At 36.5% G+C, this 13242-nt stretch overlaps 1 protein-coding gene across 1 annotated transcript; it reads right to left on the bottom strand.

Moving 5' to 3' along the window:
- Nucleotides 1–9310: 9310 nt before the first annotated feature.
- Nucleotides 9311–12346, bottom strand: LOC306887242 (protein FAM8A1-like). Its single transcript, XM_079444847.1, has 5 exons — nucleotides 11901–12346; nucleotides 11108–11228; nucleotides 10896–11019; nucleotides 10681–10820; nucleotides 9311–10573 (listed from the first exon to the last, which is right to left on the bottom strand). Exons 1-5 carry the CDS (start codon nucleotides 12316–12318, stop codon nucleotides 10429–10431), a joined length of 948 nt encoding a protein of 315 aa, XP_079300973.1. The 5' UTR covers nucleotides 12319–12346; the 3' UTR covers nucleotides 9311–10428.
- Nucleotides 12347–13242: the final 896 nt, after the last annotated feature.

Consider the following 13242-nt stretch of genomic DNA (forward strand, 5'->3'; position numbering starts at 1 on the left):
GGCTATATACGCTTGCCCTGAAATAAACCCAGAAGGTTTCCCTAACATTAGTGTATGATTACCCTTTGGTTATTTGTTTGGAAGCCAATTACTGAGAATCTAGAAAACATAGTTTTTTGGTGCAATTCTTGAAGGTATGGAAAACCATTGGAGAGCGTATGCACAATATTCTCTAATGGATAAAGTTATATTTTTCATATTATCACACTCTATCACAGTGCACACACGAGGACGATACAAGAACACGCAGACTCCTCGTAAACTCAAATGAACAGTCTTTAATGTAGACATCAGGGCAAGACAAGGCAAGGCTGACAGACAGGAACACCAGGGAGTAAAGAGTAGCCCAGATGAAATCAAACTGAACAGACAGGACTTAAATACAAGGGATAATCATAGACAATGAGACAAACACAGCTGGACAAGAATTAACTAATGATCACATTAAACAAGGACAGGAAACAATTATAGCAGTGGTTCTCAACTATATATATGTGGTAAATATATATTTCTTTATTTTTTTCTGAGGCCCTCAGTGGGCTTCGGCCCCCTGGTTGTTGAGAACCACTGCATTATACCAGTGAGTATTCAATCAAATGTATAAAAGTCAAACACATCATAGCTGAAAACATCACATTATTGTTGAGTTTAACATAAACTGAAAGGCATACAAGAAAACACAAAACGGGTATATATTATTATCCAAAACAAATACATACCTACATATAATCACATACACAAACATAGAAACCTGTGTATCTCCCACATTAAGCATGCAAAGTAGTTGCAGTTCACCCTCGGGGGGGACCCACATGCAAATACAGTCAGTCGCTCCATCACACACAAGCTGACATACGAAAGTGTTATCTTCGTGCGCAACCTTGAGAAGATCTGAAAACACCCTGTGTTCAAAACGCATGCTGTCAACAAGGAGAAATGCTGGGAACATAAAAAAAGCCATCAGCAATATGTAACCTCTAATATTAGCCTGGCCTGGTTTACACTCTCCGAGCAGATCTCAGCACTGCATTGGGTGTATTTGCCAAGCCACAGACACATACAAAGCAACCATATAGTATATGAAAGGAAAAGCTCCTCTTTGGAAAACTCACTAACCATAGACTTTTCATGGCCAATCATTCACCCACACATGGACGTCTCTCAGTGTGTCCTCTTGTACTTGACATGAGGAATCTGAATCTTTTTAGTGTCTCTAACATCAAGGCTTTAGAATCTTAACCATTAACTAATAAATAACAAAAAAGTTTAAAGCATGTAAAATTGAATTGCTGTAGTAATATATTATATGTAATACATACACTAAAGTGCAAAAGATTTTCTGAAAGAAATCAATACTTTTATTCAGTAAGGAAACATTACATTGATCTAAAGTAAAGACAATAAAGACATTTATAAACTTACAGTAAAACAAGCTTTTGGTATTTTACCAACTCCAAGCTTTTGAATTTATTTTTATATATTACGTATATATATATTAATTTCTATAGTTACAGATACAAATATTAAAGACTTTAATGCTAAATGAATTCTATCCATTATTATTATTATCTCTGTCAGAGACAGCAGGTGTCAGACAACTTTTGCAGAGACTATTAGACAGAGACTACCTGTACTGTTTTCACTCTGGATGGCTCAGTGTCTAAACCCTACAAAGCCATGCAGAGAGACAGTCTTTGATATCTCCATTCCGTCTAATAGCAGGAGATTTTGTGAGGGTTGCTATGTTACTGTTTGTGAGGTATTGCCTTAACCAGTCACTGGGGAGATGGGATGAAAGAGCTATGAAGTGTTCTGACTTGGCTGCCAGTCTTAGCTTCTCTGTTTTCTTCTTCCTTTTCCTCATTTAACTCTCACTTTCATAAAACTCAGATTAGTCAGTTGTAACTACAGTGAAAGAAAAATTAGGTGTGCCATAAAGAAGTGCACATTTAACTTAAAGTGTATAACCATTAGGAGCTACTCTCTGCAATGACAGAAATGCACTCACAATTGTCCATGATCAGGTCCACTTTCTTCTCAAAGAAGTCCAATCACTTTTGCAAAGCCTGGAGGAAAAAATGTGTTTTGCTAGCTATATTAAGTACTGACACCTGTTCACTCTTCACATTGACAGAACTTTCACCCTACAGAACTTTGCTGAAACTTAGAGACAGTGAGGCATGTCCTAACATGTCCAGACATGTACAAGGGGGACAGAAGACCAGAACTCATGCTGATATATGGACTTTGCAGTGGACACAAGCATATAACATAAGATATGACAGGACCAATTTAACAGATTTTTAGGCTGCAAAAATTAGAAAATACATTAATTATGCTAAGGCTATGGCGTTCATGTATAACAAGTAAAGATGGTATTTTCTCAAGAAAAAGTTTACAGTTTGAATGATTGTGAATTTAGTATATTTGTAGTTTGAAGCCTGTGAAGAGAATTATGAGACAGTTTCATCTCTCATGTCACAGAAACATTATAAAGTGAAAAATAAAGATATTTATATAAAATACAAATGGGTGAAATTGCAGATTATGGCAGATGTAGGAACGAAAGTCTGACCTTACTGTTAAAATAACCCATTGCCTTTCAGTTAGACTCATTACCTGTTTAATTTACACCTTTACCATGTTTAGTGTAAGCTAATTCACTTAGGATTAGCTTTAAAATGCAGCTTTTGGTTGAATTATCGCAAAACAAGCATCAATTATGATACTATTGTTATCTAATTTTATTGCTAATTTGAAATACAGTGGTGTGAATAAGTGTGGGCCCCTTCCTGATTTTTTATTTTATTGCATGTTTGTCACACTTTAATATTTCAGATCATCAAACTAATTTAAATATTAATCAAAAATAACACAAGTAAACACAACATGCAGTTTTTAAATGAAGGGTTTTTTTTAAGAAGGGAAAACAAAATCCAAACCCACATGGCCCTGTGTGAAAAAGTGTTTGTGGTGGTAAATATGGTGGTGGTAGTGTGATGGTCTGGGGCTGTTTTGCTGCTTCAGACCTGAAAGATGTGCTGTGATAAATGGAACCATGAATTCAACTGTCTACCAAAAAATCAATGTCAATGTCCGGCCATCTGTTCGTGACCTCAAGCTGAAGCAAACTTGGGTTCTGCAGCAGGACAATGATCCAACACACACCAGCAAATCCACCTCTGAATGGCTGAAGAAAAACAAAATGAAGACTTTGGAGTGGCCTAGTCAAAGTCCTGACCTGAATCCTATTGAGATGCTGTGGCATGACCTTAAAAAGGCAGTTCATGCTCGAAAACCCTCCAATGTGGCTGAATTACAACAATTCTGCCAAGATGAGTGGGCCAAAATTCCTCCACAGCGCTGTAACAGACTCATTGCAAGTTATCGCAAACGCTTGATTGCAGTTGTTGCTGCTAAGAGTGGTCCAACCAGTTATTAGGTTTAGGGGGCAAGCACTTTTTCACACAGGGCCATGTGGGTTTAGATTTAGTTTTCCCTTCATAATAAAAAAGCTTCATTCAAAAACTGCATGTTGGGAAGTCATAGTTTCTGAATTAAGAATTGAAGAATTTAAATTGTTTTATAATTGATTACTTTTGCAACATTGACTGTTAATGAACTGAATATAATCCAAATTGAGCTGAATTGTGACATGATTCTTTTTTGATTGAGTTGCTTTACAGTTAAGAAACGAATTTAGAATTTTGGTATTTTTTCTCCCATTCTTTATTATAAGAACAAAGTCGCTTTTTCTTCTCTGGAGCTCCCGATAGATCCATTTTTTCTGTTGCCGGCTTTTTTTTTTCTCTCTCTGTGTTTTCCCGCTCTGGCGCTACTGTCACGCTTCCCATGTTCAGTGTTTTCTAATTATTTTTATTATTATTATTATTATTTTAAATTTTGGAATTATAATTTAAAGGAATATGAAAAAAATACAGAAACAATACTAATATAAAATAAAACAGACAAAAATTTAAATGCGGGACACTGCTTGTGACTCGCGGGACAAAGCGTCCCATTTCAGGACTGTCCCGCAAAATGCGGGACGGGTGGTCACCCTAGTCACCATACTTGGCAGTATGTCACTTCACTCACTTACAAACATGCAAAAAAAAAAAAAAAAAAAGTCAGGAAGGGGGCCAACACTTTTTCACACCACTGTATGTTACTAAAACACAATCTTGACCGTTTTAGAAATATCAGTCCCTCCCCATTTAAGTAGACAGAAGCTATTTTTGTAAAATGCCAATATGGCTGCCATGCGAACTGACTTTTAAAGGGACTTTTCTAACGGAAGGCATCCAGTCTGGTGTCATTTGAGTGATCTGTACACACTTCAAACTGGAAAGTCCCTCGATTTAGTAGATACTATACTGTCTCTGAGCATGTGGGAAGATTACGCAAGGATCTGTGTTGCCGAGGTAACAAGGACAGGGTCTACATATGTCTCAAGGCTTCCACCTCAAGAATTTTTCTCTGAGTCATGTGTTATGCGAGCGTGTAACTGTATGCATGTGAAGAAAAATGTTTTTATTTTATACATTTAACAATTTATTTTCTGTGTGTAGCATTGGACATTTGACAACAGGTTTACAAGCAATTACTCTAAGAATAAATAATTCTCATGTCTGGATGATTAATAGACAATATGTCCAGGATATATGACATTTGTTTGTTAGCAAGGAATGTAGGCCTAATTGAATGTAAAACAGATGAGCTGAGTCACAAGGTCTGTTCAACTCAAAGAAATCGTATAATCACAGTTATTTGTAGAGCTATTTGTAGTACTGTCTTAAACTTGACCCCAGTGACTTTCAAAATATTTTCTTTAAGTGTTCCACAGAAGAAAGAATGTCATACAGATTAGGAATGACACATGGGTGAGTAAATGACGACTGAACTTTCAAAACTATCGTTTTCAAGTACTTCATTGACTTCATAAATGGAACCACAATAACAGCCAGACAAATCTTTCTGAAAGTAAAATGTTTTTCCATGTCTTTCAGAGCCAGTATTTCAAGCATTAAGCCAAAAATAGCTCTGGCCTACACACTTCTGCTGAGAATACAACTCGAGGAGCGAGGACAAGAATGGTAGAAGTAGCAGCTCAACCACTTTACAAGCACAGACATGAAGAACATCATCGTTGTTTTCTTTAACCATTGCCAAGAGGTTGAGGAGGGCAACGTTCAGTGGTCAAAAGTGCTGAATGCCTAATAAAAGTGAAACCTCAGACTGCTCACTGTATCTGAGGCTTCCAGTAAGGAATGCAATAACATTCTCTTTATCAGACACTCAAAAGGCTTAATACTAAGCACAAGGGAGGGGAACTTCTGCCTCAATAGTGGTTTTGGCAGCCTAACAGAGAGAGGAAACATAAGAAAACACACAAACAGCAATTATAAAACTAAGCTATTATACAACCATTACTAGATCTTCCATCTCTAATCACTGTCACTGCTTTGCCACAAAAGTACTGGAAAATGGTTAACTCTACGCAAAACATAAAATGGAGAAAACCATGCAAACCATGTGAAAATGAATTTCCTCCTTGCTTTTGCTTGACGAATAACAAGTAAATGATAAATGCTACCCTTTGTCAATTTCTAAATAAGCTACATTTCACTTTTAAAATCAGTTAAGAATATGTCTAATAATGTTTCATAGTGCAATGCATTATAAATTATTATCGGAATCACTATAAAAACATTTTCTGGAATGAAAATTGTTCCTGCTCTCATATACTGTATCCTAAGATTTATCAAAGATTATTTTGAATTTGGTTTCTTTCTAATTTATCTCTTGGCAAAACCACTGAGGTAAACGGGTGGTTTACTCATGCCACTTCCCTTTTTCCAGTGTTGCAACATTATTTCCAGGGATGCCTGAACTTTTTGTGAAGGGCCAAAAATCAAACGCGATTGAGGATCGAGAAAGCAAATGTTTCATATATCCAACTATATTATATTCAATATAATTTTTTAAAAATTCACTCATGTTCTCATCATTTCAATGCAAAAACATCAAATGCACTGAAATGTGAGATGGAATGGCGGGCCAAATCATGAGACGTCAAAACCAGACAGGCCAGATGAAATGATTAGCCTGGCAAACAACTGCCATAATGCATTTCAAAAGAAGCCACTGTGTACTTTAATAGTTATACTGACTTATTAGCAAAAATGCAATGATCTTTTATCATAAAATAGAACATTCATAGTGAAATCCACTCTTTCTAAAGATGGAAATCTCGATTTAGTCTACAGTTTTTCCCTTGAAATAGAATTTCAGTACAACTTCCTGATTTTGTTGTGCTTGAATTGTTTAGTAAACACTGAAACTGTTGCCAGGCAGACACTTTCCCCTTTATGCAGCCTGACTGAGTTCACTACTGCTAAATGACTGGGGACCAGATTCAAGAATTCCTCATGTTAATAAATGTTCATTCAAAGTAATGGGGCCATAAATGAGTAAGACTGTAAGGTCAAGGAAATTATCTAGTGGTCACACTTTCCAAACCTACTAGCACAGCTTTCCAGTGGAATGGCCTATTTGAAATCATACATTTGATCATGCTATTTAGCTAAGCACTAAAATCCCCTATAATCTTGTAACCTATCTTTCAGTATACCGAAGCTCTGGCAAGCTGTCAGTCCCTTTGATTTACCAGCAGCTGCCACTGAATAAAGGCCCCAGTCAGGATTTTAATTATTAATTACAGGTTTAAAACAAGTCATCACATAACAGACAGAGAGTCCAACATATAGACATGTTTTGCTGCATCTCCCACAGTGTTGCCACCAAATCTGTCCTCTCTGAGATTAACCCCCCATCCATTTTCATCTCAGCACCTTCCGTTATAATGGACATTGAAGTCTCCATTCTCCTGCAGCTGGATCACTAATTAAAACGTCTGCCAGAGAGCAATGAGTCACATACACATAGTTAGATGCCTGTCAGTGTGTAAACCTGGGAGGTGTTAAACATTAATCCCCTTAGAGACAGACACTGGGACATTGATAAGGTAGGTCAGCACTTTTGAACTCTGATAACAGTCTGCTCTAAATTCAGAGGATGACTGGCCTCAAACTGAGGATATATGTATTTTTACTGTATGTTTTTTTCTGTATATTTTAATACATTTCAATAGTACGTAAATTGCAATATGTAAGATTGCAATTTCACTTCCATTTGGTATAAATAAACTGTCCTCTACTAATCAAATCTACCTCTACAAACCAAATGTTTTTTTTTTTCACTGTGGTCACTTTCTATAAAGCATTCTATGCCTCTAACAACTGGCTATAAATAAACCCAAAATAAAGAGATCAGAAGAAAAACATATATTTGGGGGATCGAGAGGTCAATATCAATTTTCATGGCAAGAATATTTTTTGTTTATTCTTTCGAAGGACCAAATATGGACTATCTGTTTTAAAGTGCTCTGTTATAGCCTCAAGCGATGGGGAAATCCCCTCACTTCTCGACAGTACAAGACAATGACATAAAGCTACAATTCAACACTATATGCTGCAGTGTTGGGGGTAATAAAACATGGAAGCCTAAAATGCCAATGAGGATTTTAACGCTGTTTTGAGAGCACTGTTCCTCGCTATTGTCATTTTGATCATCGATTTGGAAGAGCAGACTCATTTTGCAAAAGCTCAGAGTGAACATCAGTCTTGGATGATGAGAAACCCAACCCCATCTTATTTTCAACTGAATAGCCAATCAGATCACACCAATCACAGTCACCATGGCACTTTGATTGGCTACCGATGACATCATTACTACAGAAAGTAAAACACATCACCAATTAATGACAGAATTCTCTCCAATCAGCCAATCAGCTTGTTGTTTGGAAGCCCCTGACAACATGCCTTAGAGGCTGACCGTGTCCTTTCCTTCTCTCACCCTTCAGACCACTCGAAAACACCAAAACTTACACTAGCTCTAACACATGAATCACCAATGAAGACCAGATCAGAGACACACCTGATGAACACTTTAGCTAGACATCCTTCTACAAAAGGGATTAAAAAAAAATATATATATATACGAGCCAGCATTATCATAATAGCAGCATGAGAGTGACTGGTGCCCCCCACACAGAGCCATGGCTCACAATGATGTCATATAGTTGGCATAGCGTTCTCAATCTGACTTGAGAGATAAACAAAGTCAGGCTGAGCGTGGCTGGGCACTACTCACTGATAACTGCAGTGCAACATCAGTGGTACCATTGTAATAGTGAAACTGTTTTACAAGTCAGCAGGGTCAAAGTGATAGACAGAAAAGGAAAATATATGAGTGAGCGATGAGGGTCTGTGTCGGAGAAAGCCATCAGCAGGGCCTACAATAACACAATCAACCTTTCTTATGCTCTTGCAAAGAAATCATATGCCCTGACAAAGCCTTTCAGTGCAAATGACGAAAGGCCAGTTTATATACAATATTATATACAGCAGACTATCTACCTGTTACTTATTTTCCAACACTGCTGTGTAATTAACCTATGGTAGGACAAAATTGTTTTCTGGTGATCCATATCGAATTTGCTGTCAACGCATCACGAGAACGCTATTTTATTATGCAAATCCATTAAAGGGATAGTACATTCAAAATTCTGTCATCGTTTACTCACCCTCATGTCGTTCCAAACCTGCATTCTGTGGAACACAAAAGAAGACATTCTGAAGAGTTTTGGTTACCATTGGTTTTCATTGAGGAAAAAAATAAAGATATTTTAAGTTCCACAGAAAAACGAAGTTCATACATGTTTGAAATGACGTGAAGGTTTATACAATTTAATGACAAAATTTTAATTCTGGTTAGAACTACTCTGGAATTCTAGAAGATATACTTCCTGATATAATAGAACGTTGCGATGTATCAAAACCAACGATACGTTATGGAAGCTGTGCAGTTATATAGAATTGTTACTAACCAGAAACCATGACTAGAACTATCCGTTTCATAAACATTTTGTCTTTAAATATACGCACCATGAGCGATTACTTCACTGTTTGACACTTCCAGTATCCACAGGCAGTTTCCATTGCAAATCAGCGCTCTCACGCCATCTACTGGTGACTCATGTCAGCTGATGAGAACACCTGCTAGGAGTGCCAGATGCCACAAACACTTTCCTCAATGTAAGACTGTCCTGTTCGTTTTTATACACATTATCTGTCTTCATTTTAAGGATTTACAATCCAAATGATTACTGCCCTGCTTCAATTGATGTCATTTAATAGCAGACTGAAAAATGTAGTAGTCTTCCCATAAAAAAACAATGATACACAACGTTTCAGAAGTATTTATTTTAAAATGTTTAGTAGAACATCATATTTTTAATTTATTTTTCTTACATGTATATCAGCATCACTCAGAAGTTTATTACTGCCCAGTCCTATAAAAAAAATGAAAAATTTTAATTTAGTGTTGAAAGTGTTTTAAGTGACTTCCAAATATCTGCTGACAGTTTGTCCACATTCTGACTCATGTCTCATGATGACTCTTACAGCTATTTGGAAATGAGCTTAATGCAACTTACTTTGCATCTGTATATGTAAACACAATTTCACCAAAAAAAAAAGAATCCTTTTTTCATGTGCTGTAAATCCCTGTTTAAACATGTCTATTCAAAGGATTGTTCTTGGTATAAATAGTCAACCTATAAACAGAGACAACACAGAAGGCTTTCTCAGGGACATAACTGAATTATTTATGATTGGCCATATCCAAGCAATCCAAAAAGAAAAACAAACTGAAAAAGAATGAGGAAACTTAAAGTTAAGCTGTTCAACTCAGCAGCTTTGAATAGTGCAGAACACAGAGCTGAAAAAGGCATGCAGGGAAAATTATAGTATGCGAAACAGCTAAGAAAAAAAAGAAAGTTTTTAAAGATTTTAAAGGCCATAAAATGGGATGAATAATTAGGTACAAAACATTCATCTGAAATCCAAATCCAGTCAGTAGATTAGGATAACCAAACTATGTTGTATTTGGAGAAATAAAAATTCCTGCTCAAATTCCATTAGTTAAAGAATATTCTTGGTAAATAATCCACATACATTAACAAACAGAGAGATATAGATGAAATTTGTGTACCAGAGCAAGTTCAAGTATTGTGAGAAAGCTCATTTATAAATTATCTTATTTTTGGCACAAGAAAAATATTGAAAGATGTCACCACAGATGATTAAAAAATACTTCTGAGAAAGCAGTTCATGCTTATAAATCTAGGTGTCCAAAGTACTGAAATACTGGAAATACCATGTTCAGCTCTTAAAGTGACAGTTCTTTGAGAGGCCAGTAGCTTTAGTTCAGTTCTGCATGTGTCACTGCAGCTGGTTCGCTCTCATTTGTCTATGAGCTTGTTTTTGCATTACAATTTCGGGTTGGTATCAACTTCAGTGACAGTCATCTAAGCCTGTTTCTCTTGACCACAATGGTGCCGGCCACAATGTCATACACAGTCCTGTTGTGCTGAAAGAAAAGAAGCGTGATGAACGCCGGAAAGAAGAAAGCGATGGAGAAGTTCTTGTTTAACGCTCTCACTGTCGACCTACAAGAAAATCATAATATAAGAAGAATTCAAAATTCAATTCTGGAAAAAAGATTCAAATAAATAATTTTTTTTATAAATAAGACAGAGTTAACAGCAACACTGACGCAGAAAGTGTGACGTTAGTCGCTGGAACCACAAGAACGCGGTTTGGCTGAACCAGGACGGAGCTGTCACATGTGACCACTCGTAACCCAATGAGGAACTTCCCTGGTGTCGCCCCACCAGCTCCCCAAATACATATGATCTGAAATCAGTCAAAAACAGTTATACAGGTCTTCGTGAATTATTTCAGCAGATTAAATCAATTGTTCGAACTTACCTCATAAAAGCAAACTAATATCCTGTACACTAGAGCCACAAGCATCATCTTCTGCAGTTCCTCCATTGATGTGTCCTCATCAAGCTCCTCTACAATGAAGTGCATGGCAAACTTTGAGATGTCCCTAAAATTGACAAAGAGATGAATGAATGACTTGAAATACAGCATGAGAAATATGTTAGGAAATATAAACAATTACATTTCACACTTACTTCATTCCACTCAAGTGGACAATACTGAGGATAATTGTAGCTTTAATGAAAAAAAGAATAAAGAAATCCACCATTTCTGCCAAGAATCGTTGGAGAGGAGAGGGAATAGAATATTCCCTACCTAGACGAAACACATAATAAACATGAACTGTTTTCGTAAAATGGATCATTCTTGTGATGAAATATGTGTCATATATGAGTTAATATATAAGGAATTATAAGGAATGGTGTTTCTTCATCTCCCCTTTCTCATATTACAAAGTCTCAAACATGTGTTTATGTGAACGTAATTGGTAATAATTTTTCCTGTTTATTTCACTTTCACTTCCTATCTGGTTTGTCTATACCTGGTTTGTCAAAAATTGCACGTTTGTTTGGTGGTATTGGTTTAAATCACTTTAAAATATTCCATCCTGTTAGTTCAACTAATCAGCATTTTTCAAAAGACTGTTATAAATGTATCACCTTCATGTAACCATCAATGCCTCACTGAACAGCTTCAGCTAACTTTCTATGCTGTTAGACACCCTGTTAATGTCTACATAATAATAAAGCCATAATAATGAAGTTAGATGCCTGAGCGTGGCAAAAGCATATTTCTGGAAATACGTACTTTGTAATGAGAAAGACCCAGGTATTAGCATGATGCAGATCATACGAGTATAAAGAAATTATAGTACACTAATTGTTATGCAAACTAAACACAAAGTCGAAGAAGCCTGGCTCACGCAATCATCTGTCATTTGAGCTGTCATATTCACCGCTAGTAATGATCAATGTTGTATATTATTACCCGGCTGTTGAGCGTTTCCATTAGGCTGCTGTTGTTGCTGCGCAGCTGCTGAGGCTGGAGCTCGAGGACTCGCTTCAGCAGCCGGAAAAACAAACGGGCTGCTAAACCAGTTGCGAAGGTCTCCGTTAGACATATCTGCACCCCATGTCGTCGCCCCGGGCGTTTCATTTGTTCCTTGTGTTGGGAAACACGGTGGGAAGGAAAACGCAGACATGGCTATCCAGCTCTGCCAGTTCATATAGCTGTAGTAGTACTGCCACATCCACTCCTGTAATTTTTCGCAGTACTCCGTGGTGGTAACAGCGGTGGATGTGTCTTGCTTGTGAATCTGTGTTTTCATGTTTTCACCGACCTCGGTTTTACTGCTTTTTCCCAACGATTTTTCCTTATCACGAGCGTTTTCGTCTAATTCCGCCATGACACTTTCGTTTTGTGATGACGAAGGCGGTGTCGATTTAAACAACTTCCGGCAACATTGTATATTGCATAATAAAAGTAAAAGAAGATATTAGCATAACAAAAGCGTAACTCTTCTTACCTCTTACAGCTGCCCAGAGGTGTTTTCTGTGGTTAAGTTTGCAATCGTTGGGGTTCAAGAAAGATCCATCCATGTTTTATTTCTCATCACCTCCTTAGCATACAGTGCTTTATTATTGATTATATAGTTTATAGCAGACTGAAATATAATAGGCCTACTACTAGATTATTAGAAATATTATATAGGATTCTTTAAAGTAAGAGTGGCACAACTTAACCCACACTTACCTACTGAAAACTGGCACTATTAGATAAAATTGTAAATTATATAGATTGTTGTTGTTTTTATTGGTTGTTCTCAAATTATTCAAAATCATAGCAAATGGATGACAGTAGATACTTTATTAAATTTAACTTAAAGTACAGTGACATGACAGCGAACATTTATTACAACATCTTACAGACACAATGGAGTTATGTTTTAAATAATGGCGGTAAAAATGTGTCTCAAAATCCTAAGTGTTTGTTGCATATTCACATCCCATATATATAACATTGTCCTTTATATACTAATCTATATATCTATTTACTAGCAATTTCACTTAATGTAATAGCTATTTTACTATTAAACCGCACTGCCAAAAATAATTTGAGTATGTTTGACAAATATGTTCTACTTTAAAATTTTTATATAATTCAATTTGTGACTTGCTGTTTCTTTGTAATTATCTGTGAAATTCAATAGTAATTTCTGAGTGAAAATTGTTTCACCACCATTTTTTCCCCCAGTGTGTTAGCTATTTTACTGATAGCTGTTTTAGCTGATTTACCTATAGGCTCTTGTTCCATTAACCAAAATTCAGTT

This window comes from Barbus barbus (genome assembly GCF_936440315.1).
Source record: "Barbus barbus genome assembly, chromosome: 21".
Taxonomy (NCBI): Eukaryota; Metazoa; Chordata; class Actinopteri; order Cypriniformes; family Cyprinidae; genus Barbus; species Barbus barbus.

What these genes read in the sequence shown, in the direction of transcription:
- LOC306887242 (XM_079444847.1), bottom strand. Translation starts at nt 12,318, where the DNA reads ATGGCGGAATTAGACGAAAACGCTCGTGATAAGGAAAAATCGTTGGGA. An exon ending in TGGAAACGCTCAACAGCCGG is followed by an intron (nt 11,229 to 11,900) that starts GTAATAATATAC and finishes TGTTTCGTCTAG; the next exon opens with GTAGGGAATATTCTATTCCC. An exon ending in TATTAGTTTGCTTTTATGAG is followed by an intron (nt 10,821 to 10,895) that starts GTAAGTTCGAAC and finishes GACTGATTTCAG; the next exon opens with ATCATATGTATTTGGGGAGC.